The 26,446-nt window shown below is 44.1% G+C and overlaps 1 protein-coding gene across 2 annotated transcripts in view; it reads right to left on the bottom strand.

The window, feature by feature from the left end:
- Positions 1 to 1,617: 1,617 nt before the first annotated feature.
- CRB2 (crumbs cell polarity complex component 2) overlaps positions 1,618 to 26,446 on the bottom strand; it is a 243,764-nt gene continuing 218,935 nt past the window's right edge. The window contains exon 13 of one of the 2 annotated variants that reach the window (XM_068248149.1): positions 1,618 to 3,544. In XM_068248149.1, the coding sequence (XP_068104250.1) occupies positions 3,317 to 3,544 (228 nt within the window). In that variant the 3' untranslated portion in view covers positions 1,618 to 3,316. Of the gene's footprint in view, positions 3,545 to 19,776; positions 21,442 to 26,446 lie in introns of those variants that run through there. The other variant, XM_068248148.1, reaches the window with a different exon arrangement.

Here is a 26,446-nt window from a genome sequence, read left to right on the forward strand (position 1 = left end):
GTGGTGCCCTTAACCATCATAACTTATCTAAACCTCATTCTTGTTGACCAATGGCAAGCTGATATGTGCTTTAAAGAAATCCTGAAGTGAAAATAAACTGATGAGATACTCAATTGTATCTATCGTCCTAATCCTAATTAGGATTTCCCTGAAATCCCATATTCTTATTTTGTAGTTAAATGTTACCTTTAAGGCTGGGTTCAAAGTGGAGACTTGCAGTGCATTGTAATGGCCGCATTGTAACGCTGAACGGCACATTGCAATACAAAAGCACTGCGACCTTCACAGTATGGCTATTGCGTTGCATTTGATCGGAGTAAAGTACACCAATGCACTGAATGCAGTGCGTTGACTGCATAACACCTGCGTTAACAGTACAGTGAAGCATACTTTGCAATGACTGTATGCCTTACTGTATACAACGCAACGTGTGGATAATATGTGGTGCCCCTTTCCCATTGCATTTTGTTCCTGCTGTGACAGGGAATGCATTGCCCACTGTAAACCTGGGTTAATATTTAGGCTGCTTCAGTTAGATAAGTTTCATGTTTCAGTGTTATTCAGCTCCAGACAAAACTTGAACTAATGAACGTATCTGTTCTCTGCTCACAGATGTGATCTCATCTACACCGAGTTTTACAGCCTCTCAGACATACAGAGATTAACTCTACAGGTGGACAGCAGAGTCCTGAATTGTTATCCATTATGGAGAGAAACACGAAACACAGGCTAGCTCTGAGAGGGATTTGGACTGTACATACACGTTTATCTCATCATGTTACCTGTCACTTGAGGTACTCTTTAAAGTTTAAACCTACATATCCACTCCCAAAAGCACTTAATGCTTAAAGGGGCACTATGGCAAAAAGTTTAAAATTTAAAATATGTGCAAGCATAAGCAAATAAGTATGTTTTTTCCAAAGTAAAATGAGCCATAAATTACGTTTCTCCTATGTTGCTGTCACGTACAATAGGTAGTAGAAATCTGAATATGTTTGCACGTATTTTAAATTTTACAATGTTTCGCCATAGTGCCCCTTTAATAGCAGGCACATGAATACTATATCCTCACAGTACTATCCCCTCCCTGGTTCTGTTTCACTTTTAGGTACACTTAGGTCCAGAGCATCCCTTTTAAATTGCTTGAGCTTTCAGTGATATGCTCAATGGCTTCTTGGTCCTAGGGCTGTTAATAACTATGTATAGTGTATTTAGAGGACTGTGAATTTTATCTTTTTTTATGTTTGCCTTTATATACTCGGTTTCAAAACCGTGCTGGACTGTTGAAGAGGGGTATGTATTTTATTTGCCTGGACTTCAACTTAAAAACTATCCCTCCATTTAGGGTACAGCCATCACAGGCTGCAATTAAACAATACATCCACAGGTGTTGCCTATGACAGCCTTGGGTGGAAATAAATGCTTTTAATACTGGATCTCACGAGGGGACTTCACCCACTCATCAGTTATTACCAGCCAGTGGTCCCCAGTCATTAACCACTTGCCGACCGCACGCTTATACCGTGCGTCGGCAAAGTGGCAGCTGCAGGACCAGCGACGCAATACTGTGTCGCCAGCTGCAGGCTCATTAATCAGGAAGCAGCCGCTCGCGCGAGCGGCTGCTTCCTGTCAAATCACGGCGGGGGGCTCCGTGAATAGCCTGCGGGTCGCCGATGGCGGCTCGCAGGCTAAATGTAAACACAAGCGGAAATAATCCGCTTTGTTTACATTGTACGGCGCGGCGTCCTGTGCAGCCCCGATCTCCGGGGGGGGGGGGGGGGGAGCAGGTAGGAGAGGGAGGGGGGAATTTCGCCGCGGAGGGGGGGCTTTGAGGTGCCCCCCCGCCAGCCACACGCAGGCAGAAGAGATCGGACCCCCCCAGCACATCATCCCCCTAGTGGGGAAAAAAGGGGGGCAATCTGATCTCTCTGCCTGTTACCTGATCTGTGCTGGGGGCTGCAGAGCCCACCCAGCACAGATCACTAAACACAGCGCTGGTCCTTAAGGGGGGGTAAAGGGTGGGTCATCAAGTGGTTAAAGGGCGCTGTGAAAAGTGCAACTCCTGATCAAGGCTTTATTCAAAAAAAGGACATAAAGTTAGCAATTGCCAAAAGATGTATAAACTTTCTGCTTTACCTGTTTCTTATTCTTAACAAAGCTTGAATAGTTGGATTTGACGGTGATAAGGCTACTGGTTGCTATCATGCCCACTCTGCATGCATCAGCTGTGTTAACACACTGATTATACTCAAAAGCAATTGTGTAACCAAGGTGAAGCAGACCCCACAGACGCTGGGGGCCAGATGGGCCTGCTTCATCCCTCCATATCTCCAATCCAGGGACTCCATTCAACTCTTCCCTGGTATCTGCTGTCCACCTACCCAATGCACAGTGGTAAACTGATAAAGTGTGTAAATGACCATTCTGAGCGCCAAGTTGTCTACTCTTTACAGCATCCACCTACTGTCAGTCAGCTATGTAAGTCTTCCAAAACATGGTTAATTTACACACATTTTTAAACAGGAATTTACTCGAAAACTGGAGTTAAGTCAAGTAATTTCACATATGCAGAATGATAAATTAATCTCAAATTAATCTGCAGTCAAAAGCTAAATAAAAACGGACTAAATGTCAGAACATATGTGGAAAACACTGGGTTCAAGATCATAGTATGTTTCACCCCAGTAAAGCCTATTTTACTGAGGTAAAGACCCCTTCAAGCAGTCGGTGAGGAAGGTTAGATGGACAAATTGAGCATGTTCTTTTTGGACCTCACCACATTTGTTTTAAGAGTTGAAATAAAAGACTCAGTATCCAATTAGTTGGGAGGGAGATGTGTCCTGGAAGCCCAGCCCATATTTAAGCCTGTCTCTAGGAACTCATACAAAAAGGTGCACAGAAGTTTGCAAGCAGCCATCTCCCTCAGCAGGAAAAGGAGTCAGAGAAATTAGAACCACATGCCCTCTTCTAGGAACTGTTAATCGTATCCTTAGAAAGAACATCCGGATGCCATATCTGTTACTGTTAGAGGAGTCAGAGCAGTGAGGGAATATTGAACAAAGGTCTATGAAGTGTTGGTTGCAACCATTCACTTGCACTGCTTTGGCTTTACCACACTGGACCTTTTTGCTCAGCAGTCATAATGCACAACATTAGAAGTTGTGGTCATTCCAGTGTTGACAACTCCTGGTTTGTAAACATATTTATCTTCTGTCAGTGTTCCCGTTACCTCTTAGAATCATTTGAATACTGAATTCTCATCTCTGAGGAATGCAGGTGGTTCTTCTGCTGGCTGTCAGAATTTCTCTAGTTGTCATTAGATGAGTCTCTCTGTAGGCGGCAGTTTGAGGACATTCCACATCTCTACTCTAGCCCCTTCTTTTTCTTGCCGGCTTGGGCTGTATGTTCCCTGGGTTGCCCGTTTTTTTCTCATTGTTACCATGATAATTGTGATGACAAGCAGTAGTATGAAAAGCATTCCAGTTCCTATAGCTGAGCCCAGCAGAGTGGAGGCTGGTTTTGCCTTCTGGATCAACCGGGGTTTCTGCATTAAACAAAGGACAGTAAACATGCACCGAGAATGTTTATACATTGGTAAAGATCAAATTCAAAATGGAAGACAAGTGGTGGTTGTAAATTAAGATTATTTTAGATAGTTAACAGTGGCCCAATTTATCTGATTTAATTAAAGAGGTAACGTAGAATAATATTGAAGCCTTAAATATTACAAAAAAATGCTTTTATAAAAAAAAAAAAAGTTAATCTGACAGTGTCACATTAGTAAATATTTTTTTTTTACCTGGTAGTGGCGTTAACCCCTACCTAACTAGGAATAATTACTTACAAATAAGTTGGCATACTGAACCAACAGCCGCACATTAGGGCTCCTTGCACCTGACCTCATACCAACCCACTGCTGGCCCATGGCTCCACAAAAGGAGATGCAGCCCAACACTTGGCAAAGGTCTGTTTATTTAGGATGTCAACTTATTTGTAAATAGTGAAGTTATTTATTACAAGCTGATGATAATTGTGTTGTATACTAGTTACAGTACTGGGAACTGGTTCCTACAGGTTATCTAGACGTGATTCATCTATGCCTTGTAAGCCATGTGACCAGACATGGTGATTTATAGCACCCCTACAGCTTTAGCAAGTTAGATTGAAATCTACAGTTCTGTGTTAAAGCAGTGGCTTTGGTTATATATGCTGGGATTACAACAACAGACAAGTGAAGCACCGTGGGTCTTGTTTGTGATGGTGTGAAATGTATTTTGTTTTTGGAAAGTAATATCAGGCTCTCAAGTGCTTTTGCTTATATGGTCTTGTTGGGCCTACTTCAAATGGCATTCTGGTGAGTCTTTTCTTTTACAATTTAAATTTGTGCCCTGTCTTTGTATATTGTAAACTGCTAGACTTTAGTCTGATCTGGTCAAATATCTAGTGTTCACTTTCAGCACACTTTGAGGTATGAGGAAGCCATTTGAGGTCTGCCCAGGTAGAGACGTTGGCCTTGATGCGCTAAGCTTTTTGCATAACTTAAGGTACCCATACACTCAGGGCCGTTTCTACCCCCGTGCGGGGCGTGCCGCCGCCCGGGGCGCTGTTAGGAGGGGGGCGCTATAATGGAGGGGGGAGCCGGAGCCGCGGGGAGGGCAGCCCGACCTCTCTCTCCCTCTCCCGGGCGCCCTCCGTGCTCCCCCTTCAGATGCAGAGCGAGCAGCCGGGAAGCGCTGTTTGCAACTCACCTGCCTGGCTCCAAGCGCTGCTCTCGCCGCTGGTCTGTCTCTTCTCTCTGCATACATGCTGATACACGCGGCTTCCGGCTAAACAGGAGGGCGGCCCGGGAGAGGGAGGGAGAGGTCGGGCTGCCCTCCCCGCAGCTCCGGCTCCCCCCCCACTATAGGGGACAGCTAGCTATCTAACCTATCCTGGGGGCACCTACCTAATCTAACCTACGCTGGGGGCAGCTACCTAATCTAACCTACGCTGGGGGGCACCTACCTAATCTAACCTATACTGGGGGGCAGCTACCTATCTAACCTATACTGGGGGGCACCTACCTAATCTAACCTACGCTGGGGGGCACCTACCTAATCTAACATACACTGGGGGGCACCTACCTAATCTAACCTACGCTGGGGGGCACCTACCTAATCTAACCTACGCTGGGGGGCAGCTACCTAATCTAACCTACGCTGGGGGGCAGCTACCTAATCTAACCTACGCTGGGGGGCAGCTACCTAATCTAACCTATGCTGGGGGGCACCTACATAATCTAACCTACGCTGGGGGGCACCTACCTAATCTAACCTACGCTGGGGGGCAGCTACCTAATCTAACCTATCCTGGGGGCACCTACCTAATCTAACCTATACTGGGGGGCACCTACCTAATCTAACCTACGCTGGGGGGCACCTACCTAATCTAACATACACTGGGGACACCTACCTAATCTAACCTACGCTGGGGGGCAGCTACCTAATCTAACCTATCCTGGGGGCACCTACCTAATCTAACCTATGCTGGGGGGCACCTACCTAATCTAACCTATCCTGGGGGCACCTACCTAATCTAACCTACGCTGGGGGCAGCTACCTAATCTAACCTACGCTGGGGGCAGCTACCTAATCTAACCTACGCTGGGGGGCACCTACCTAATCTAACCTATACTGGGGGGCAGCTACCTATCTAACATACACTGGGGGGCACCTACCTAATCTAACCTATACTGGGGAGCACCTACCTAATCTAACCTACACTGGGGGGCACCTACCTAATCTAACCTATACTGGGGGGCACCTACCTAATCTAACCTACACTGGGGGGCACCTACCTAATCTAACCTACACTGGGGGGCACCTACCTAATCTAACCTACACTGGGGGGCAGCTACCTATCTAACCTTCACTGGGGGGCAGCTACCTATCTAACCTTCACTGGGGGGCAGCTACCTATCTAACCTACACTGGGGGGCAGCTACCTATCTAACCTACACTGGGGGGCAGCTACCTATCTAACCTACACTGGGGGGCAACTACCTATCTAATCTATACTGGGGGGTCACCTACCTAATCTAACCTACGCTGGGGGGGCACCTACCTAATCTAACCTACGCTGGGGGGCAGCTACCTATCTAACCTACACTGGGAGGCAGCTACCTAATCTAACCTACACTGGGGGGCAGCTACCTATCTAACCTATACTGGGGGCACTTATTTAACCTGTATTGGGGGCACCTACCTAGCTAGCCTATACAGGTGGCCACTATACTGGCTACCTATATTGCAGGCACCTACCTAAATAACCTGTACTGGGGCACCTACCTATCTAACTTATACCGGGGGCGCCTGCCTATCTAACCTATACTGGGGGCAACTATACTGGCTACCTATACTGGAGGCACCTACCTGGCTAACCTATAGCGGGGGCAACAATACTGGCTCACCTATGCCTGGCTACCTATACTGGGGTACCTATTCTTGGCTACCTATACTGGGGGGGACCTATACTAAGTGCAACTAGACCTGGTTAACCTATACTGCGGGCACCCATACCTTGCTCGCGGGGGGGGGGGCGGGGCGCAATTTTTACACCCTCGCCCTGGGTGCATTTTAGCCTAGAAACTGCACTGCATACACTAATCAATGTTCCCCAGCAGATTCAATCACTGATCGCATCTGGCAGAGATCGATGCCCCAAAATGCTATCCAATTGTAATTTCAATTCAAATGAATCAAAATTAATAGTCTAAAATTGATTAAAAATTTTGATTGTAACGGATGGAAGATCTCTCTCAAAAGGGAGTGTGGCAGTGGCGTAGCATAAGAACAGTGTCAGTCCCACGGACTCTTAATAGTGCTCCCCCAGGGTCCTGTTTCAATACAGAGCACTGGCAGTGGAGCGCACTCACCTGTCCAGCCAGTGCACCCCCTCCTGTGAACTTCCTTCTCCATCTCCTTGGCATCACTACAACCCTCATTACTACATGCCGCCAGGTCAAGGAGAACAGGCAGCTGGTTGGAATGGAGACAGAAGGACACAGGAGGGAGTGTGCCACCTGGACAGGTGAGTGTGCTCCACTACGAGTACTCTGCAGGGTCCACGAGGGAGCACTATAAATTGGAGGAAGACCTGGGGTCTGTCAGCCGAGCCTGCTTGCTACGGTTCCATAGATTTTTAATAGAGAGAGAGATCAATCTTTCGGGCATGTCTGGCTGACATCTGCCAGTCTATGGCCACTTTTTTGAATTTGTTGGAATAAAGTAAAAAGAGGCAAAGTAAAAATATACCTATATCATCAAGCCCTTTATCTGTTTTAGACCTTATACTATAGAATACAATTTCAGTGGTGTGTTTATTAGTAGCACTAGTTCATTTTGCCTCCGTCTGAGGCTGATAGATACAATACTAGTAAAGTGTGATCATCGATATTATAATATTAGCTTTGCACTGGTGCTTTTGTTTGGGTATTTGCCACTGCTGCCCATTGATATGCTATCCATGAATTATGCCCTTCTCCTTCCTAATGCCTAACTTCCCCCAGATAAACCCCCTTCTTGACCTAACCTCTTGCCCAACACACAGCCCTTTTTTACACCAAACCATGACCTGCTAACCCTAATTGTTAACTCCCTCTCAACCTCTTATGATAAAGTTTAAGTACTAACCCTAACACCTACTACCCTTCTGCTGTCATTGTCCTTGGCTGGTGTATCATTTGGGCACAGCCACTCTGGTAGTCAATAACTGGAGTTGGAACTTGGCTATGCTATATCTGATATTCTGAAATTGGCTATATATTGTCTGATAACTAGCGCCCAGTCATGTATCAAAGCCAATAGCTGTTGCTTGGGTATTCAGTAAACAAACACTGGTGCTACATATAACTGAAAATATGCAATGGCACTATGGCAACAGTCAGCTGAACCAGTGCTCCAACTTTCACAATTTCATTACCTAGAATGCACTAAGATAAAGTAAGAAAGTGATACTAACCTGGTGCATTGTGCATACAGCTACATACAGGCATGAAACACAGCAAAATTAGACTGTCTTACCTTCCAAAGGACAAGTAACTTTGTCCAGCTAGTCTTGTGATTCAGATGGGTCTAGACAGCTCAGACACCAACTACAGCACAGCCAACAACTGGACAAGGCTGTTCCTTCATTGCAGACCAGAAAATGCAGACAGGTCAGAACTAGTGTAAACCAGGCGATTCTTCTAACTTGCAATTTACACCAACCCAAGAAGCAGCATCACCTAATGAAAGCCACTGGTTTCTAATTAATTGGCTGGCAACTGTGTTGGGTCCCATTTACACAAGCAGCAGGGTGCTCATCTGCCTGGTGATTATTCCATTAAGAAAATGTTGGTTGGCAACGAGAAAACAAGCAATATAGGATAGTATCTAAAGAGCGTAAACTTTATTTGCACAGAAAGTGCACTTAAAATGTAATGGGACACAAACAAACTACGTATGTAATGCACTATTTGTAAATAGGGTAGCTCACCTTATACACAGAGTGTATATGTTGATTGTGTAACATGCACTACTGGTTGACTAATGCTAACCAATTGAGCCAGTATCAGATGCCATACAAGTGGAACATTGCGTTACAGAATTTTCATAACCTTAGTTAGCCTTTTTTATGCCACATATAGACATGCAAAGTTTATCATAGCATAGTGAACTGGGCCTACAGTTGCTTATTGTTACCACAGAAAAGAGTACACATGGGTGGTGCTAAATTGGCATCACAGTTATTGGGCGCCAAAAACAAGTCTGCAGCCCTGAAGATCTCTTAAGTGAGCATTTTCACACTATAGCATCTGGCATATATTGCAATAAACCTTCATTTTTGCAATTGGTCCAGTTGCGAAGGCTGTGACCAAATGCAAAACAATGATGGGCAGTCAGCAGCAGTTATAAAACATGGTGGAAAGTCATAGCCAACATGTGAAAGAGGACTTGATTTGCCAGCTTAAGTTGCTATTAAACAACTAATGGTTTTCACTTGCTAGAATGCTTCCCCTTCTTAGGTTAACAGAAAATTGCATGTTAGATAGGGATGACCAATGGGATGCAAATCATTTCAAGTTGATGAATGCAAATTTTGCAGCCAGGCAAATCCTGCTGAGGTAAAATTTGATTGGTCAATTTTCAAGCTGCATTAATTTGCGTAAAAATTGTGCATAACTCTGCATTAACTCCAAATTGTTTGCATCTCATTGACCATCCCTAATGTTAGAAGAATGATCTACTCATCACTAGACGGACCTTGTGCCTGCTGGATTGTGCAGAGCTGCAGCACAAGAATGAGTCACGGCCCTTAAATGATTGAGTACGTTCATCTGCTGTTGCATTTGGCATTTTTTATTATCATTATACAGTACATGAAAATACAGGCACTGCCTTTTTCTTACATTACAAAATATACATATAAATATCATACAGTATATACAACTCTGTTTACTGCACACAGATCCAGTGTTTGTACAATCACATTTATCGTGAGCATCTCAAATCTACGTACCTGATAGGATTTATTTACTGATATAACAGCTCAAAATGCAAAATGATAGGTAGCATTCACTCTCCTACTTTATAGTGGTCCTTATTTACAAAAGATAAAATAATCTTGTGCAGGGCTCAGAAACCAATCAAACCAAAGCTGTGTATCTATCATAGGTTAGAACAGGGGTCCCCAAACTTTTTCAGTCAAGGGCCGGGTTAAGAAAACTTCAGACTGCTGGGGGGCCGGAACATACATAAAATGTAGAAAACATTACGTTGAGCCTAGGTAGTGTAAACTATGACCTGTTAACATGTGCAGCCCTTATGTCTCCCAATTAACCAAATCCGATAGTATGCCCTCCAACACAGCATGTGCAAATAGTATGTCCTGCAACACAGAGAACTCCTCCGGAGGAGAAGCAGCCATTCATGTGATGCCGGAAAAACATCTTTGCTACAGACAGTGAAGCATAACCAGGTGACAACCTGCAGTCCAATTGGACCCATGTGGATGGATGGTGCAAGCACAACTATTCTATATGTGGGGTGCATCTATAAGTAATAGGTTTTGAGAGTGGGGGGGCGGGGAAAAGCCTCAGGGGGCCGCATTCGGCCCACAGGCCTTAGTTTGAGGACCACTGGGTTAGAAGGATGTTTCTTAATTTCAGTTAAATGTATCATTGCAGCCATGGATAGGTTAGTCTTAAAGGGACACTTAAGTCAAACAAAAAAAAATGAGTTTTACTCACCTGGGGCTTCCAATAGCCCCCTGCAGCTGCCCGGTGCCCTCGCCGTCTCCCTCCGATCCTCCTGGCCCTGCCGGCAGCCACTTCCTGTTTCGGTGACAGGAGCTGACAGGCTGGGGACGCGAGTGATTCTTCGGATTCCAGGCCACAATAGCGCTATCTATGCTACTATAGCAGATATCATATACCATATAGCAGCATAGATGGTGCTAATGTGTCTGGGAACGCGAAGAATCACTCGCATCCCCAGCCTGTCAGCTCCTGTCACCGAAACAGGAAGTGGCTGCCGGCGGGGCCAGGAGGATCGGAGGGAGAAGGCGAGGGTACCGGACAGCTGCAGGGGGCTATTGGAAGCCCTAGGGGAGTAAAACTCATTTTTTTTGTTTGACTTAAGTGTCCCTTTAACCACTTCAGGACCACAGTCTTTTCGCCCCTTAAGGACCAGAGCCTTTTTCTCCATTCAGACCACTGCAGCTTTCACGGTTTATTGCTCGGTCATACAACCTACCACCTAAATGAATTTTACCTCCTTTTCTTGTCACTAATACAGCTTTCTTTTGATGCTATTTGATTGCTGCTGCGAGTTTTACTTTTTATTATATTCATCAAAAAAGACATGAATTTTGTCAAAAAAATGACTTTTTTAACTTTCTGTGCTGACATTTTTCAAATAAAGTAAAATTTCCTATACATTTGAGCGCGAAAGTTATTCTGCTACATGTCTTTGATTAAAAAAAAACCATTCAGTGTATATTTATTGGATTGGGTAAAAGTTATAGCGTTTACAAACTATGGTGCCAAAAGTGAATTTTCCCATTTTCAAGCATCTCTGACTTTTCTGCGCACCTGTCAGGTTTCATGAGGGGCTAAAATTCCAGGATAGTACAAATACCCCCCCAAATGACCCCATTTTGGAAAGAAGACATCCCAAAGTATTCAGTGAGAGGCATGGTGAGTTCATAGAAGATTTTATTTTTTGTCACAAGTTAGCGGAAAATGACACTTTGTGACAACAACAACAAAAAAAAAAAGTTTCCATTTCTTCTAACTTGCGACAAAAAAAAAATGAAATCTGCCACGGACTCACTATGCTCCTCTCTGAATACCTTGAAGTGTCTACTTTCCAAAATGGGGTCATTTGTGGGGTGTGTTCACTGTCCTGGCATTTTGGGGGGTGCCTAATTGTAAGCACCCCTGTAAAGCCTAAAGATGCTCATTGGACTTTGGGCCCCTTAGCGCAGTTAGGCTGCAAAAAAGTGCCACACATGTGGTATTGCCGTACTCAGGAAAAGTAGTATAATGTGTTTTGGGGTGTATTTTTACACATACCCATGCTGGGTGGGAGAAATATCTCCGTAAATGACAATTTTTTTTATTTTTTTTACACACAATTGTCTATTTATAGAGATATTTCTCCCACTCAGCATGGGTATGTGGAAAAATACACCCCAAAACACATTATACTACTTCTCCTGAGTACGGCGATACCACATGTGTGGCACTTTTTTGCACCCTAACTGCGCTAAGGGGCCCAAAGTCCAATGAGTACCTTTAGGATTTCACAGGTCATTTTGAGAAATTTCGTTTCAAGACTACTCCTCACGGTTTAGGGCCCCTAAAATGCCAGGACAGTATAGGAACCCCACAAATTACCCCATTTTAGAAAGAAGACACCCCAAGGTATTCCATTAGGAGTATGGTGAGTTCATAGAAGATTTTTTTTTTTTGTCACAAGTTAGCGGAAATTGATGTTAATTGTTTTTTTTCACAAAGTGTCATTTTCCACTAACTTGTGACAAAAAATAAAATCTTCTATGAACGCACCATACTCCTAACGGAATACCTTGGGGTGTCTTCTTTCTAAAATGGGGTCATTTGTGGGGTTCCTATACTGCCCTGGCATTTTAGGGGCCCTAAACCGTGAGGAGTAGTCTTGAAACCAAATGTCGCAAAATGACCTGTGAAATCCTAAAGGTACTCATTGGACTTTGGGCCCCTTAGCGCACTTGGGGTGCAAAAAAGTGCCACACATGTGGTACCGCCGTACTCAGGAGAAGTAGTATAATGTGTTTTAGGGTGTATTTTTACACATACAGATGCTGGGTGGGAGAAATATCTCTGTAAATGACAATTATTTGATTTTTTTTACACACAATTGTCCATTTACAGAGAGATTTCTCCCACCCAGCATGGGTATGTATAAAAATACACCGCAAAACACATTATACTACTTCTTCTGAATACGGCGATACCACATGTGTGACACTTTTTTGCAACCTAGGTGCGCTAAGGGGCCTAACGTCCTATTCACAGGTCATTTTGAGGCATTTGGATTCTAGACTACTCCTCACGGTTTAGGGCCCCTAAAATGCCAGGGCAGTATAGGAACCCCACAAGTGACCCCATTTTAGAAAGAAGACACCCCAAGGTATTCCGTTAGGGGTATGGTGAGTTCATAGAAGATTTTATTTTTTGTCACAAGTTAGTGAAAAATGACACTTTGTGAAAAAAACAATAAAAATCCAATTTCCTCTAACTTTTGACAAAAAATAAAATATTCTATGAACTCATCATACACCTAACAGAATACCTTGGGGTGTCTTCTTTCTAAAATGGGGTCACTTGTGGGGTTCCTATACTGCCCTGGCATTTTACGGGCCCAAAACTGTGAGTAGTCTGGAAACCAAATTTCTCAAAATGACTGTTCAGGGGTATAAGCATCTGCAAATTTTGATGACAGGTGGTCTATGAGGGGGCAAATTTTGTGGAAGCGGTCATAAGCAGGGTGGCCTCTTAGATGACAGGATGTATTGGGCCTGATCTGATGGATAGGAGTGCTAGGGGGGTGACAGGAGGTGATTGATGGGTGTCTCAGGGGGCGGTTAGAGGGGAAAATAGATGCAATAAATGCACTGGGGACGTGATCGGAAGGGGGTCTGAGGGGGATCTGAGGGTTTGGCCGAGTGATCAGGAGCCCACACGGGGCAAATTAGGGCCTGATCTGATGGGTAGGTGTGCTAGGGGGTGACAGGAGGTGATTGATGGGTGTCTCAAGGTGTGATTAGAGGGGGGAAATAGATGCAAGCAATGCACTGGCGAGGTGATCAGGGCTGGGGTCTGAGGGCGTTCTGAGGTGTGGGCGGGTGATTGGGTGCCCGCAAGGGGCAGATTAGGGTCTAATCTGATGGGTAACAGTGACAGGTGGTGATAGGGGGTGATTGATGGGTAATTAGTGGGTGTTTAGAGGAGAGAAGATCTGCGGGCGATCTATTGGTGTGGGTGGGTGATCAGATTGCCCGCAAGGGGCAGGTTAGGGGCTGTTTGATGGGTGGCAGTGACAGGGGGTGATTGATGGGTGGTAGTGACAGGGGGTGATTGATGGGTGATTGACAGGTGATCAGTGGGTTATTACAGGGAATAACAGATGTAAATATTGCACGGGCGAATTGATAAGTGGGGGTCTGAGGGCAATCTGAGCGTGTGGGCGGGTGATTGGGTGCCCGCAAGGGGCAGATTAGGGTCTAATCTGATGGGTAACAGTGACAGGTGGTGATAGGGGGTGATTGATGGGTAATTAGTGGGTGTTTAGAGGAGATAAGAGATGTAAACAATGGATTTGGGAGGTGATCTGATGTCGGATCTGCGGGCGATCTATTGGTGTGGGTGGGTGATCAGATTGCCCGCAAGGGGCAGGTTAGGGGCTGTTTGATGGGTGGCAGTGACAGGGGGTGATTGATGGGTGGCAGTGACAGGGGGTGATTGATGGGTGATTGACAGGTGATCAGTGGGTTATTACAGGGAATAACAGATGTAAATATTGCACGGGCGAATTGATAAGGGGGGGTCTGAGGGCAATCTGAGCGTGTGGGCGGGTGATTGGGTGCCCGCAAGGGGCAGATTAGGGTCTAATCTGATGGGTAACAGTGACAGGTGGTGATAGGGGGTGATTGATGGGTAATTAGTGGGTGTTTAGAGGAGATAAGAGATGTAAACAATGGATTTGGGAGGTGATCTGATGTCGGATCTGCGGGCGATCTATTGGTGTGGGTGGGTGATCAGATTGCCCGCAAGGGGCAGGTTAGGGGCTGTTTGATGGGTGGCAGTGACAGGGGGTGATTGATGGGTGGCAGTGACAGGGGGTGATTGATGGGTGATTGACAGGTGATCAGTGGGTTATTACAGGGAATAACAGATGTAAATATTGCACGGGCGAATTGATAAGGGGGGGTCTGAGGGCAATCTGAGCGTGTGGGCGGGTGATTGGGTGCCCGCAAGGGGCAGATTAGGGTCTAATCTGATGGGTAACAGTGACAGGTGGTGATAGGGGGTGATTGATGGGTAATTAGTGGGTGTTTAGAGGAGATAAGAGATGTAAACAATGGATTTAGGAGGTGATCTGATGTCGGATCTGCGGGCGATCTATTGGTGTGGGTGGGTGATCAGATTGCCCGCAAGGGGCAGGTTAGGGGCTGATTGATGGGTGGCAGTGACAGGGGGTGATTGACGGGTGATTGACGGGTGATTGACAGGTGATTGACAGGTGATTGACAGGTGATCAGGGGGGATAGATGCATACAGTACACGGGGGGGGGGGGGGTCTGGGGTGGGGTCTGGGGAGAATCTGAGGGGTGGGGGGGGTGATCAGGAGGGAGTAGGGGGCAGATTAGGGACTTAAAAATAAAATAGCGTTGACAGATAGTGACAGGGAGTGATTGATGGGTGATTAGGGGGGTGACTGGGTGCAAACAGTGGTCTGGGGGGTGGGCAGGGGGGGGTCTGAGGGGTGCTGTGGGCGATTAGGGGGCAGGGGAGGGGGAAATCAGTGTGCTTGGGTGCAGACTAGGGTGGCTGCAGCCTGCCCTGGTGGTCCCTCGGACACTGGGACCACCAGGGCAGGAGGCAGCCAGTATAATAGGCTTTGTATACATTACAAAGCCTATTATACTTGTTACATGCGGCGATCCGGGTGCTAGTAACCCGCCGGCGCTTCCGAACGGCCGGCGGGTTACAACGAACGGTGGGCGGAGCCAGTCCCCGGCGGCTGATCGCGTCACGAATGACGCGATCGCCGCACAGCCACTCCCGCAGCCGCTCCCGCCGATGGGCGTATTGCGGTCGTTTGGGCCCGGTCTTTGCCGCCGCCCATCGGCTGGGGGCGGTCCTCAAGTGGTTAAGGTGGCCACTAACTGTCCAATTTCTAGCAAAAAATCGTTCGAGCGATCAGAAATTCTGATCGGATTGTTTGAAAATAATCATTTACAGTTGAAGGTTAGGAATAGATGATAGATGGTATTTAGGGTCAAGCATCAGGCAAAAATAGGGGCCAAGTTAAAGATTTAGATTAAAGTGACGGTGTAAAGAAAGGGATAAGGGAGAGGCTATATATTTTTCTTTTATAATGACGACCGCGTAACCAAGAGGCTCGGGGTGTCCCAAACCACTAGGATAGTATAGGAGACTAAAAGAGACCGAAAAGCCCTCCTACTAAAAAGCAATACTTGGTATAATTCTCCTTCTTAAAACAGAAGGCACTTGCAATAATTCAGCTTTAAGTAACATCTGTGGTTACCCACAATGCGCCGCTACTGAATATGCAAATTATCTCTTTATGCCCCAGAAGCCAGGTTTTCATCCAGAACCGCTGGTGTATAGCACACCTATAGCTTTAAATAATACAGAGCCTCATCAACTCCACAAGTAGACAGCCTGTTTTGGACTTTTGGTCCTCCTCAGTACATGGCAGGGATTAATATGGCTCTATGGGATATGGCTTGGACCGGTACAACAGATTAACCAAGCAGCTTGGGGTGACCCAAACCACTAGGAACGTATAGGGGGCCAAAAGAGACAGAAAAGCCCTCCTACTAAAAAGCAATGCTTGGTGTTTTATAATGACACATATCAACTTCCTACCCTGCTCATCCTCTACCTCCAATACTTTAAGCCAATGACCAAGAACAAGTATGCATATCAGGTGCTTTGACTGAAGTCTGACCACACTAATCACATGCTTTAGTTTCAGATGAATGATACAGACACTGAAGCCAAAAAGATCATCAATACAGCCAGCAGTGGCGTAGCTATGGAGTTATGGGCCCCGGTGCGAGTTTTACATGGGGGCCCCCAAGCACTCTATACACTTGATACGGCGCAACAAAACCTGCCAAGGTCATCCACAGTGTCAGAGGTGCAAGAAGGGGATGGGGAGCAGTTTGTTAATGATTACCACTATTCAAAGCATGTATAGAAGTGATTATTAACACTACAGGACCAATAAACAGCTAATACTTTGGTTGATGAAGGGCCTCTCTGGCCCAAGGGCCCCTATGCGGTCGCTACCTCTGCAACCCCTATTGCTACGCCACTGACAGCCAGTCAATTGGTATGGGTCAAAAGGAATTAAATATGGCACCCACCATCTCCCTCCCTCTACAGGGATAATCTAATGTTATGGCTATTGGAGGTAGTGGTAAGTTAGGTGTAATGGTTAAGTTTAGGCATGGTAGAAAAAGAAGGCAGATGAGCAAGGGGAGTCATAAGGGAAGTGAGGGAATGAGATTAAGGTTAGTTATGTGGGATAGAAAATGACTGAGGTCCTAGGTCAGCCTCAAAAACCAGAACAATTTGTTATCGCTGATTACCTGCATCAGAAATTAGCTACTGAACAGAAGCATACACCTCTTTGTATTCCTAGGATATGTTAAAGCTTGATCCATGGGAGCTTATGCTGAACTGGAAAGCAATGCTGAATTCATATACCGGCATGTGGAAGGTCTGTCACTGTAACTGACAGAGCTTCTACCCCAGGGATACTCTAATGTCCAGCACAGGCATGCTGCGTATGTTCAGGACAAAGACTTAAGAGTTAGGGCCCGTTCACACTGCACGCGTTTCCAGCCGCGTTTTGGAAACGCGTGCAGGTGGCCAAAACGCACGACATCAGACATTGCATAGAGTGCAATGTCTGATGTTCACACTGCATGCGTTCCGGACCTGTGCGGTCCGGGAACGCATGCTGCACGCAGATTTTGCAAAAACGCGTGGCTGCCCCATTCACTTTTCAGTGATGGGATCAGCCACGCAACGCACACAAACGCGGATGGCCATGCGTTCGTACGCGTTGCGGTCCGCACGCGTTCCGCACGCATGGCCATCCGCATTTCTGATCTGAACGGGCCCGTAAACTGTATCAGTAATGCATGTATCAGTTATCCATGCTCTGATGTTTTGGTGGAGTGACCTTTTCCTAAGCATCTTGGAGTATCACATCCCCCTAAAATATCCAAGGGCCTATTTTTGAAGCAGCAATTTATTGAAACAGACTCGTCATTGGTGTCCAATGGTGGACCAAGGTTAGACCCACAGAGAGCGAGGAGCTTGCAATCACAAGCTTCCCTGTGGCCCTGTAGACTTAGCAATGTTATTCTTAAGGTCAGATGTGTTGTGCTAATCATATGCCTCACCACATCAATATAAATAGGTTGCAAACTGATAGCTCAGTTTTTTAACTCCGTTGGATGAATAGACTCAAAGGGGTATATTCAAAAAGCAGAAAACTCTTAAAAAAACAACCCCCACTAACAAAGCAACAGGTGTCCCCATTTTGATTTAAAGGACAGCTCCCATGTGGCCTATTCACCATCCAGAATGCTGTATAAGAAATCATCAGTACAGATAATAAAACGTGGATCACCAGGAACTGTAGACACATGTCCCTACTCCCTAAGCTCAAAGTAATGACCTAAATATCCATCAGGAGCTAAATTCCAGTGGGAAATGACCTATCACCTAGAAGTTCTAAATAATAAGGAAGATGCTATATTTTCATATATACAGCGCACAACTGGTGCAACCATAATTTATAAAACAGTAACAATTTAACAAATGGCTGATTTGTTAAACTTTTTTAAGTTATCCTGACAACTCCAGACAAATGTTTTAGTTTACGCTTGGAAAGAGGGGAAAAAAAATCTTGATTTCTTTTAACTGTTGAGTGTAAGTTGGAGAGAATGAGTCTTGCTCTCTATCTAGGCAGGAGGTTAAGGTGGCCACACACGATACAATAAAATGATCCGATTTTACAGTAATTCGATGAAAACGATCGTATCTCTCGAAAAAATTGAAAACTTTTTTTCATTCGACTGAAAAATCCGATCGGAATTCCGATAAAATCGATTTAAATCGATCCGGAATGCCAGATATTTCTGTTCAATTTCTCTAAAGATTGTATGGTGTGTGTTGGATTGTAAGTTTATTAATATACACACCCTAGCAATTTTCTCAGAGTTTCCAATCATTTTTATCATAATTGGGGAAAAATTGAGCATAGGTGTGTGGTACATTGGTCATATTTTTTAATTTGTTACAATCAGTCAGAAAAATTGATTGCAATTCTTAAATTGAACAGATATTTAAAAAATTGTATGGTGTGTGGCCACCTTTAGTAAGCCTATTTAAGTATAAGGCACTCAGGGCCTGTTCACACTAGGCTTGCTGCTGTGCTGCTTCCCATAGGTTATGGCTAATGGACCTGCATGGGTTTATGCTATCTCCACCATGTCCTGGTCATCTGTTGTCAAACCTGACCTGCATGATTTTTTCAAACAGCCATTCATCCCACAGAACAGCACACATTGGCTCCAGTGTGCAGTGAACATGGCCTTGAACCTAAAGAGCGATACAATGTATGCATACTATACAGATATTACCTGCCATAATTGACAATAAGGGTGGGAAATTCTAGTCTATGGGAATATATACATTACCATGACCCTGACAGAGCTTTCTATTTACCATTCTATCCAAAAACAGGCTGGAGCTGAACTTCATACACTTAAAAACATCTCCTGAAAATTAAACATGCTGTGGACAATTATCTGTTACTGTGGAAATGGAATATTGTATTAGGTTACTAGAAGTACATTTTTTGGGGGAGGGGAAAAAATACACATCTTGCCTATCTTCTGTGAAAGAAAAAGTCCAGTGTCTGACACTGCATAGTGCAGCTTATGTATGAAAGGATGTTGCAGTGACTAAACATCCTCTCTTTTACTCTCCCCTACTGAAGGGGGAATACTGTGCAGCTGCGCTCACTTAAAACATCCAATCACGAGCCAGACTAAAGCCCTGCCACTTTAGTCACATAAGCATGAAGTGGGGCAGGGAGTGTGACTGCTCTGTCAGCTGAAGTCATGCCCCCTGGCTGACTCATGGCCGGGACAAGTGCAAGGTTCTCCAGCATTAGAGGTTAAGATGCCAAAGTATGCTCCGGCCCAATACACATTTGGTCAAGCTGGAGCCTCTTATCCTTTTGCATTTGCCAAGCCATGAGGTATCATGATCTTTCCAGAACAAATATGCCCTCCATTCCCCATAACAAGTGTACCACTCTATCCCCCTCATAGCAAGTCCTCCTTAACAAACGTGACCAGTTTAACTCCCCCCCCCCCTTTAACATGTGTGGATAGTATAACTTCCTTCCCACCCCTATCATTGCCCTCCCCCTCCTCCAACAACACTGTGCCCAGCGCCCCCTATTTTCCCCTTCCTCATATGCAGAGTAGAGCAGGGGAACAGTGTATGTAACCCGCTGCAGCCTTGCACATCATTCCACTCTCCTCTCCTTCCCTCAACAGTAAGAAGCACATGCGGATCTTTTACCTCTGTGGGGCAAATGAGTGCTCACACATCAGGTGACACACTAGAGAGCCACATAGAGGTAGTAATACAGCAGGCCAATGATGATATCTATGAAAGGAGAGTGGACCAACACGTAGTGCTGGAGTAGGTAAAATACACTTCTTAGGGGAAGGGGGAGGAAGGGGAGTGGGAGGAAGTGCCCAACTAACAACTGCGCACAGAGGCTGGAGCATCTATAACCTTTGCCTTGGCCCAGCGCTTCTGACAGGACTGACTAAGTTGGGAGGGGGAGTGAGTAAGCAGCTGTAGATTGCTGATGAGGATATAACCCATTTCCTATTTTATATTTCAAGGACAGATTTTATAAAATGGTTTGTGCATAATTCTAATAAAACTGTGCTCTTTCATCATTGCTATTTACACATAAGCACTCAGTTATTCACAGTGCGAAGCAGTAATGAGTTGTGCAGTTTGGAAGATAGCTTATTCCAGAGATGTATAGCTAGGCATAAAAGTACAGTAATAAGGCACTAATAAAAGCTGGTATGGGGCACACAATAATTGTTGTTTTCATGATAATGATACCAACATCAGCACTTTATACTCTTTGTTATTGGTATAATCAATGCATTATATTGCAATAAAAGCAAGTAAATGCAGATATGGAATGATCTGTTACATTCAGATTAGTAGTTGCAACACACAGACACAATTTTAGAGTTCCTTACAGATCTAAGGCACAGACAGGCATTTCAATACAGTGCAGTAGTCTCCCCACATTTGGATACCATTCAAGGACTGCCATGTAGAATAAATAATTAAAATGACATTTAAGTTAGACCTGAACAGAACACTGTCTTTTCTGTGTATGTGCTGGTCAGATACAGATTATTCTGCAACACACCTAAAAGGCCCAGTGCCATCTGATGCATCTCAAGAACATGCCAATTCTATTGTGAATAGATGAAGGGTAGACCATTGTCTGAGGGCCACAGATGAAAGCGGTAAATATGGATTACTTGTATCTTCTGAGCTAGACATTTTAGAGCACATGCCTGGATGTTTTCCACCTTAAATGTGCTGGTTTGATGTTAACTGTCAAGCAGTTACCAACTTTCTTTGCAAACATATTTCCAAATAACTTGTGTTAAGATACTGAGAGCTCAGTATGTAGGCTCTCCTTCACAGAACCTGAGGTAAGCTTTGACCTTTAGTCTTCTCCTGCAACAATAGATGGACCTGCTGTGTCATAAAAACATTGGCACATTAAAAATCAAATCTGTAAAGAAGTCCTCTTCACACTTTTTGGTTCATATCAAACGTTCCTCCGGAGGCACTTTTAAGACGTTGTCCATCTCTAGCCGCGCCCCCGCTACTTCCTGCTGGCTTGGGCTGTAGGTACCTTCTGACTGTCTTCTTTTCCTTGCTGTCAACGCCATGAAAATGGCCACAATAATAAACAGAAGTACAACACCACAAGACACAGGTACTGCAACTCCAACGAATTGAAAGGGGAAGGCCGAAGCTGTATTGCTTTTCTGCAAAAAATGAACACGGTGTTATAAGAGTTGCCCCACCCCATGATATGCTAAGGATGTAATTAGTGGGCAGAAGTGGCTAAGCCAGGAATAGGCTTAATGCCATAAAACGGTATGTAACAGGTGGCCAGCAGAAATAGGTCAAAATGTAAAAGGAATCCAAATCCTAGAAGACTATGTAGCAGGAGCAAGAAGCTTAGATTTTTGGTTCCATTTAAAACATTTATCATCTCTTAAAAGGTATCTGAAGTGACATGATGAGAAAAAGTTGTATATGTACAGACTCAGTTGTTCTTAGAACTAGGCTGTGCTTCTTTTATCTCAATTTGAACTTTTAGAATTCAGGCCTCTAAATGGCAATTTCTCTGCAGTCAGATTACAATAAAAATAGCCAAACCCCGCTTTTCTATCAACGCAATGCAATCCTAGGGACATCAGAAGTGCATAGGCTGCACTGTCCGATGTTTACAACCATGTGCTGCGATTCACCGTGGAATTACAATGTATGGTTGCTGAAAAAAAAACAGCAAATGCATAATGATTTAAAATCACAACCGCATTAAGAAGGATTACATAGATTGTGTTGTGACGACATTTGTGTGTCCTGCAGCAGGAACGTGGGGAAGGGGCCTTAAAATGAGATTCTACAAATTTAATATGAAAATCAATCAAAATGATCAATCTGACTGTAGGAAAAATCATGGTCGATCAGGTGCAGGGCAGGACTGGCGGTAGATCAACCACCACATGTGTCCAGTCCTCAAAAGCCATAACCATTTCATTGTCAAGGATGGGCTGAGAAATGTGTTCTGCTTGATGAACCACACCTTTCCTGATACAGTGCCATCAATTAATTTGAGCTGTGGCAAAAATGTGTGAGGATCTCGGCCCTTGAGGACTGGAGTTGGGAATCCCTGAATAGCATTGCACTGCATTGAGTACCAACAGAGCTGCTCTGTTGGTGGGCTATGATCGCTCTCGGGATGTTTTTTTTTTTTTTATAAATATATATATATTTTTTATAAAGAATCCTAATTTATTATTATTTTAACATACCCTCCCGCTGCCAGCCTATGACGGCGATCGGCTGTCAGAGGCATCAGTCTATGACAGCGGATTGCTCCTGACTCCCCCAGGGGGACAGCTGAGTCACACGGCTGTCCCCAGTACAGCGCTGCCTTAGATCACATTGCTGTATAGTGTTATTAGATGGCGGTTTCGCCATCTAACAGTCACCTAGTGGCGATTGCCGCTGGGAGACTGATGACGGAGCGGAGCAGATCTCCTGCAAAACACCGCCCCAGCACTTGACGTCAATGGGCGTTAGGGGGTCCTGGGGCTACCACCACGTTCACGCCCATTGGCGTTACATGGTCTTTAGGTAGTTAAGGCAGGTGAATAAACATTACAAATCTCCTTATGGAACCTAATTGAAATGTGCAGTCTTTAACCGCTTCCAGACCATGGTAATTTAAATCTACATCCTGTTTGTGGCTGCTTATTCCTGGCAGGGCGTAAATTTCAATACTGCGCCGCATGGACCTGCCGATCTCTCCCTCGCCGCAAGCCCCTCACTCTGCCATTGCTATGACGACAGAGCTCTGTGAGCCAGTCAGAGTTCATTGGCTCCTGACCCCGTGATCACTGTGAGCCAATCCCATTGAATTACACTGATCACAGGGTCAGGAGACAATGAAATCGGTGCCCGATCAGCTCACAGAGCTCTGCTGGTTAACATAACCCTTCATCCCTTTTGCGCAGAAAGGCATGCATGAATCAGCTTTTAAAAGGACCACACTGTAATTTTTATAATTATTCTGCTGACATTTCTCGAACAAAAGAGTCACCATCACTATGCACTATGTTCCCTATACTGAATGACAACATGCAGATCTATTCTCTCCTATCATTTTCAGAAGCTCTGTACGTATATTTGGCCACCCTTTACATGGCTTAAATCTGAGTCTAACAATAGTTTATTGTCTATAATAAAAGATTGTGATACATTTTTCCCTCTATATACATAAGTGTCCTGTGCTGCCATATGCTGACAATGATAAAATCCCATTATAACATTCCAATTCTAACTGATACAAAGAAATGGCTGACACAGAATATAAGATAACACAGAGGTCATCAAAGTGCAGCATTATAATACCCAGCGCATTTCAAAAGTGTTGTGAAATTAGGCAGGGAAATACAACATGCATCAAGAAAGTTGGAAACAGTGATTGATCAGCACATACAAGAAATAGCATGCAGTGTTACATACAGGACAGAGAAACATGCAGCAATCCTTGGATAGACCATTGGAAAACTATAATACACGCAGACGTATAATACTGGATTGTTTAACCTCCTTAGCAGTAGTTTCATTCAGTAAGAGCAATGTGAGTGAGAGCAAAGTGTAGACATTTATATACCCATTCATCTTCTATAGGAGCCCAGTATCTGAGCAATTTCCACATAATGTGAGCTGGGTTTCCCGAGAGCACCGCATGAACTCTGCTCTACATGACTGCCTGCACACTAAGCTGAATCTGTTCAGGAAAAAGCAGCGAAGGATTGATTGTGTGACCCAAATTCCAGATGGAATTTAAAGCGTTATTCTACTTATCCTTAAAGGATCACAGTCTAAAAAAATGTAAAATATATACACATAAGATGTGCATTGGTGAGTAAAATGTTTTAAAAATTTATTTTGTCCTATGTTGTTCTCACAGTAGGTAGGAAAAATCTGACAGGTTTTGGGCTTGTTCATCTTCTCAGGTGGTATTCTCAGGGATTTCTTTATATTCAATGACAGTTGCTCAGTATAACTGCAGCGATAGAGTGCAAAATAGTAGTGAGGCCGGAATCATTGTATAGATATAGATATTTTCAGGAAGTGCTTTAGTAAAAATTAAAGGAATAAATGGAGATATACAAGTCCAAAAGCTCTCAGAACTGTTCCATTTTTACTACTTTGTAAGTGACAGCAACATGGGAAAAATTATTATATCATTTATGGTGCATTTAAAGTGAACCTGAGGTGAGAGTGATAAGGAGACTGCCATATTTATTCTCTTTTAAACAATACTAGTTGCCTGGCAGCCCTGCTGATCTATTTGGCTGCAGTAGTGTCTGAAATACACCAGAAACAGGCATGCAGATAATCTTGTCAGTTCTGACAATGTCCGAAACACCTGATCTGCTGCATGCTTGTTCAGGGTCTATGGCTGAAAGTATTAGAGACAGAGGACCAGCAGGACAGCCAGGCAACTGGTATTGCTTAAAAGGAAATAAATATGGCAGCCTTGATATCACTCTCACCTCGGGTTCACTTTAACTCTAGAAGAAGTGTACTTCTTATTTGTATGCATATACAGTACATGCATTTTACAAATGCATGTAAATTCCTAATAGTATTCTTTAAGTGTGTTTCAAATACCTTAAAATGAGGCACTGATCAATAACACAATGTACTTACATTATTTGACATTTTTACTGCTTTTAGTACACTAATAGAAAAAGGTTTCCCTCTTGCTCTGTTGGTTTTTTTGCTTTCAGTGGCGTGACACTTTTTCTGATCATAGCGGTTATATGGGCTATGGTCAGACAAATAGGATTTTCTTTAGAAGCCAAATATTTTTTCCTTCCATTTGTTACATTATAAATAAATACATTTAAAGGACACCTGACCTGTGGCAAATAAAGCTAAGGTAAGCACAAAGGTATGTTCATGTTCGATTCACATACCTCTGTAGGTTGTCCATTCCTTCCCTTGTTCCTATTGGTCCTAATCACTCCCTGAAAAATATGACTTTTGTCTAAAGTCAAACTTTCAGACAGGAAGTGGCAGACTTGTTGTCATATTTTCTCCTATTACCCTCCCACTCCCTTTTTCTTGCCCAATTCACATTCACTTCCCTTAAAGGACAACTGAAGTGAGAGGAATATGGAGGCTGCCATATTTATTCCCTTTAAGCAATACCAGTTGCCTGGCATCCTGCTGATCCTCTGCTCTAATACTTATAGCCATAGACCCTGAACAAGCATGCAGCAGATCAGGTTGTTTCTGACATTATTGGCAGATCTTACAAGATTATCTGTGTGCTTGTTTCCGGTGTTGATCAGACACTACTGCAGCCAAGTAGATCAGCAGGACTGTCAGGCAACTGGTATTGTTTAATAAGAAAATAAATATGGCAGCCTCTCTACCCCTCTCGCTTTAATTACCTTTTATGAGAAGGGAATGTGGGAAAAGGGGGAATGGATACAAGGGAACATTGCAGCAAGCCTGCCTCATCCTGTCTGAAAAAAGTCAACGTTTTCAAGGAACGGCGCAGAAAAGTCAACATACTGAGGTATGTGGATCCAGCTTGATCATAGCTCTGTGCTTACCTTAGGTAGCTTTGCCTCAGGTCACTTGTGCTTTAAATGTACTTATTTTTAATGAAATATATGGGAGGAACAAAATTAATTTGCTCAAAAAAAATCTATCTTTAAAAATATGTGTTACTATTTTAAATATTTTAGTTTTATTACTATTATTGTTAATATTTAGAGTATTGTTTATGTATCAATTATTCAAATATTTATCTTTTTCTTATTAAGTTTTTATTAATACATTATTTTTTTTCATTTGCTTATCTGAAAAAAAAAAAAAGAGAGAGAGAGAAACTACTACTAATACTACTACTATTGTTATTCTTTTACCCAGAGACACAGATGCTTTTGCTCCTTACCAGGTGATCACTGTGAGCCAATCGCAGTGATCACTGAACAGCCACATGCAAAAAAGGCTCTGGGCCTTAAAGGGACACTTAAGTCAAGAATAAAAAATCAGTTTTACTTGCCTAGGGCTTCTACCAGCCCCCTGCAGCCATCTTGTGCCCTTGCAGTCACTCACGGAGCCTCGGGTACCCCGCCGCCAGCTAGTTTCGTTTTCGCTGACAGGCCCTGACAGGAAGTCGGCAGGCTTTCTGCACCTGCACAGGCCTGGCCACACGTATCCTTCTTCATG

Source organism: Hyperolius riggenbachi, chromosome 8, assembly GCF_040937935.1.
Source record: "Hyperolius riggenbachi isolate aHypRig1 chromosome 8, aHypRig1.pri, whole genome shotgun sequence".
NCBI lineage: Eukaryota > Metazoa > Chordata > Amphibia > Anura > Hyperoliidae > Hyperolius > Hyperolius riggenbachi.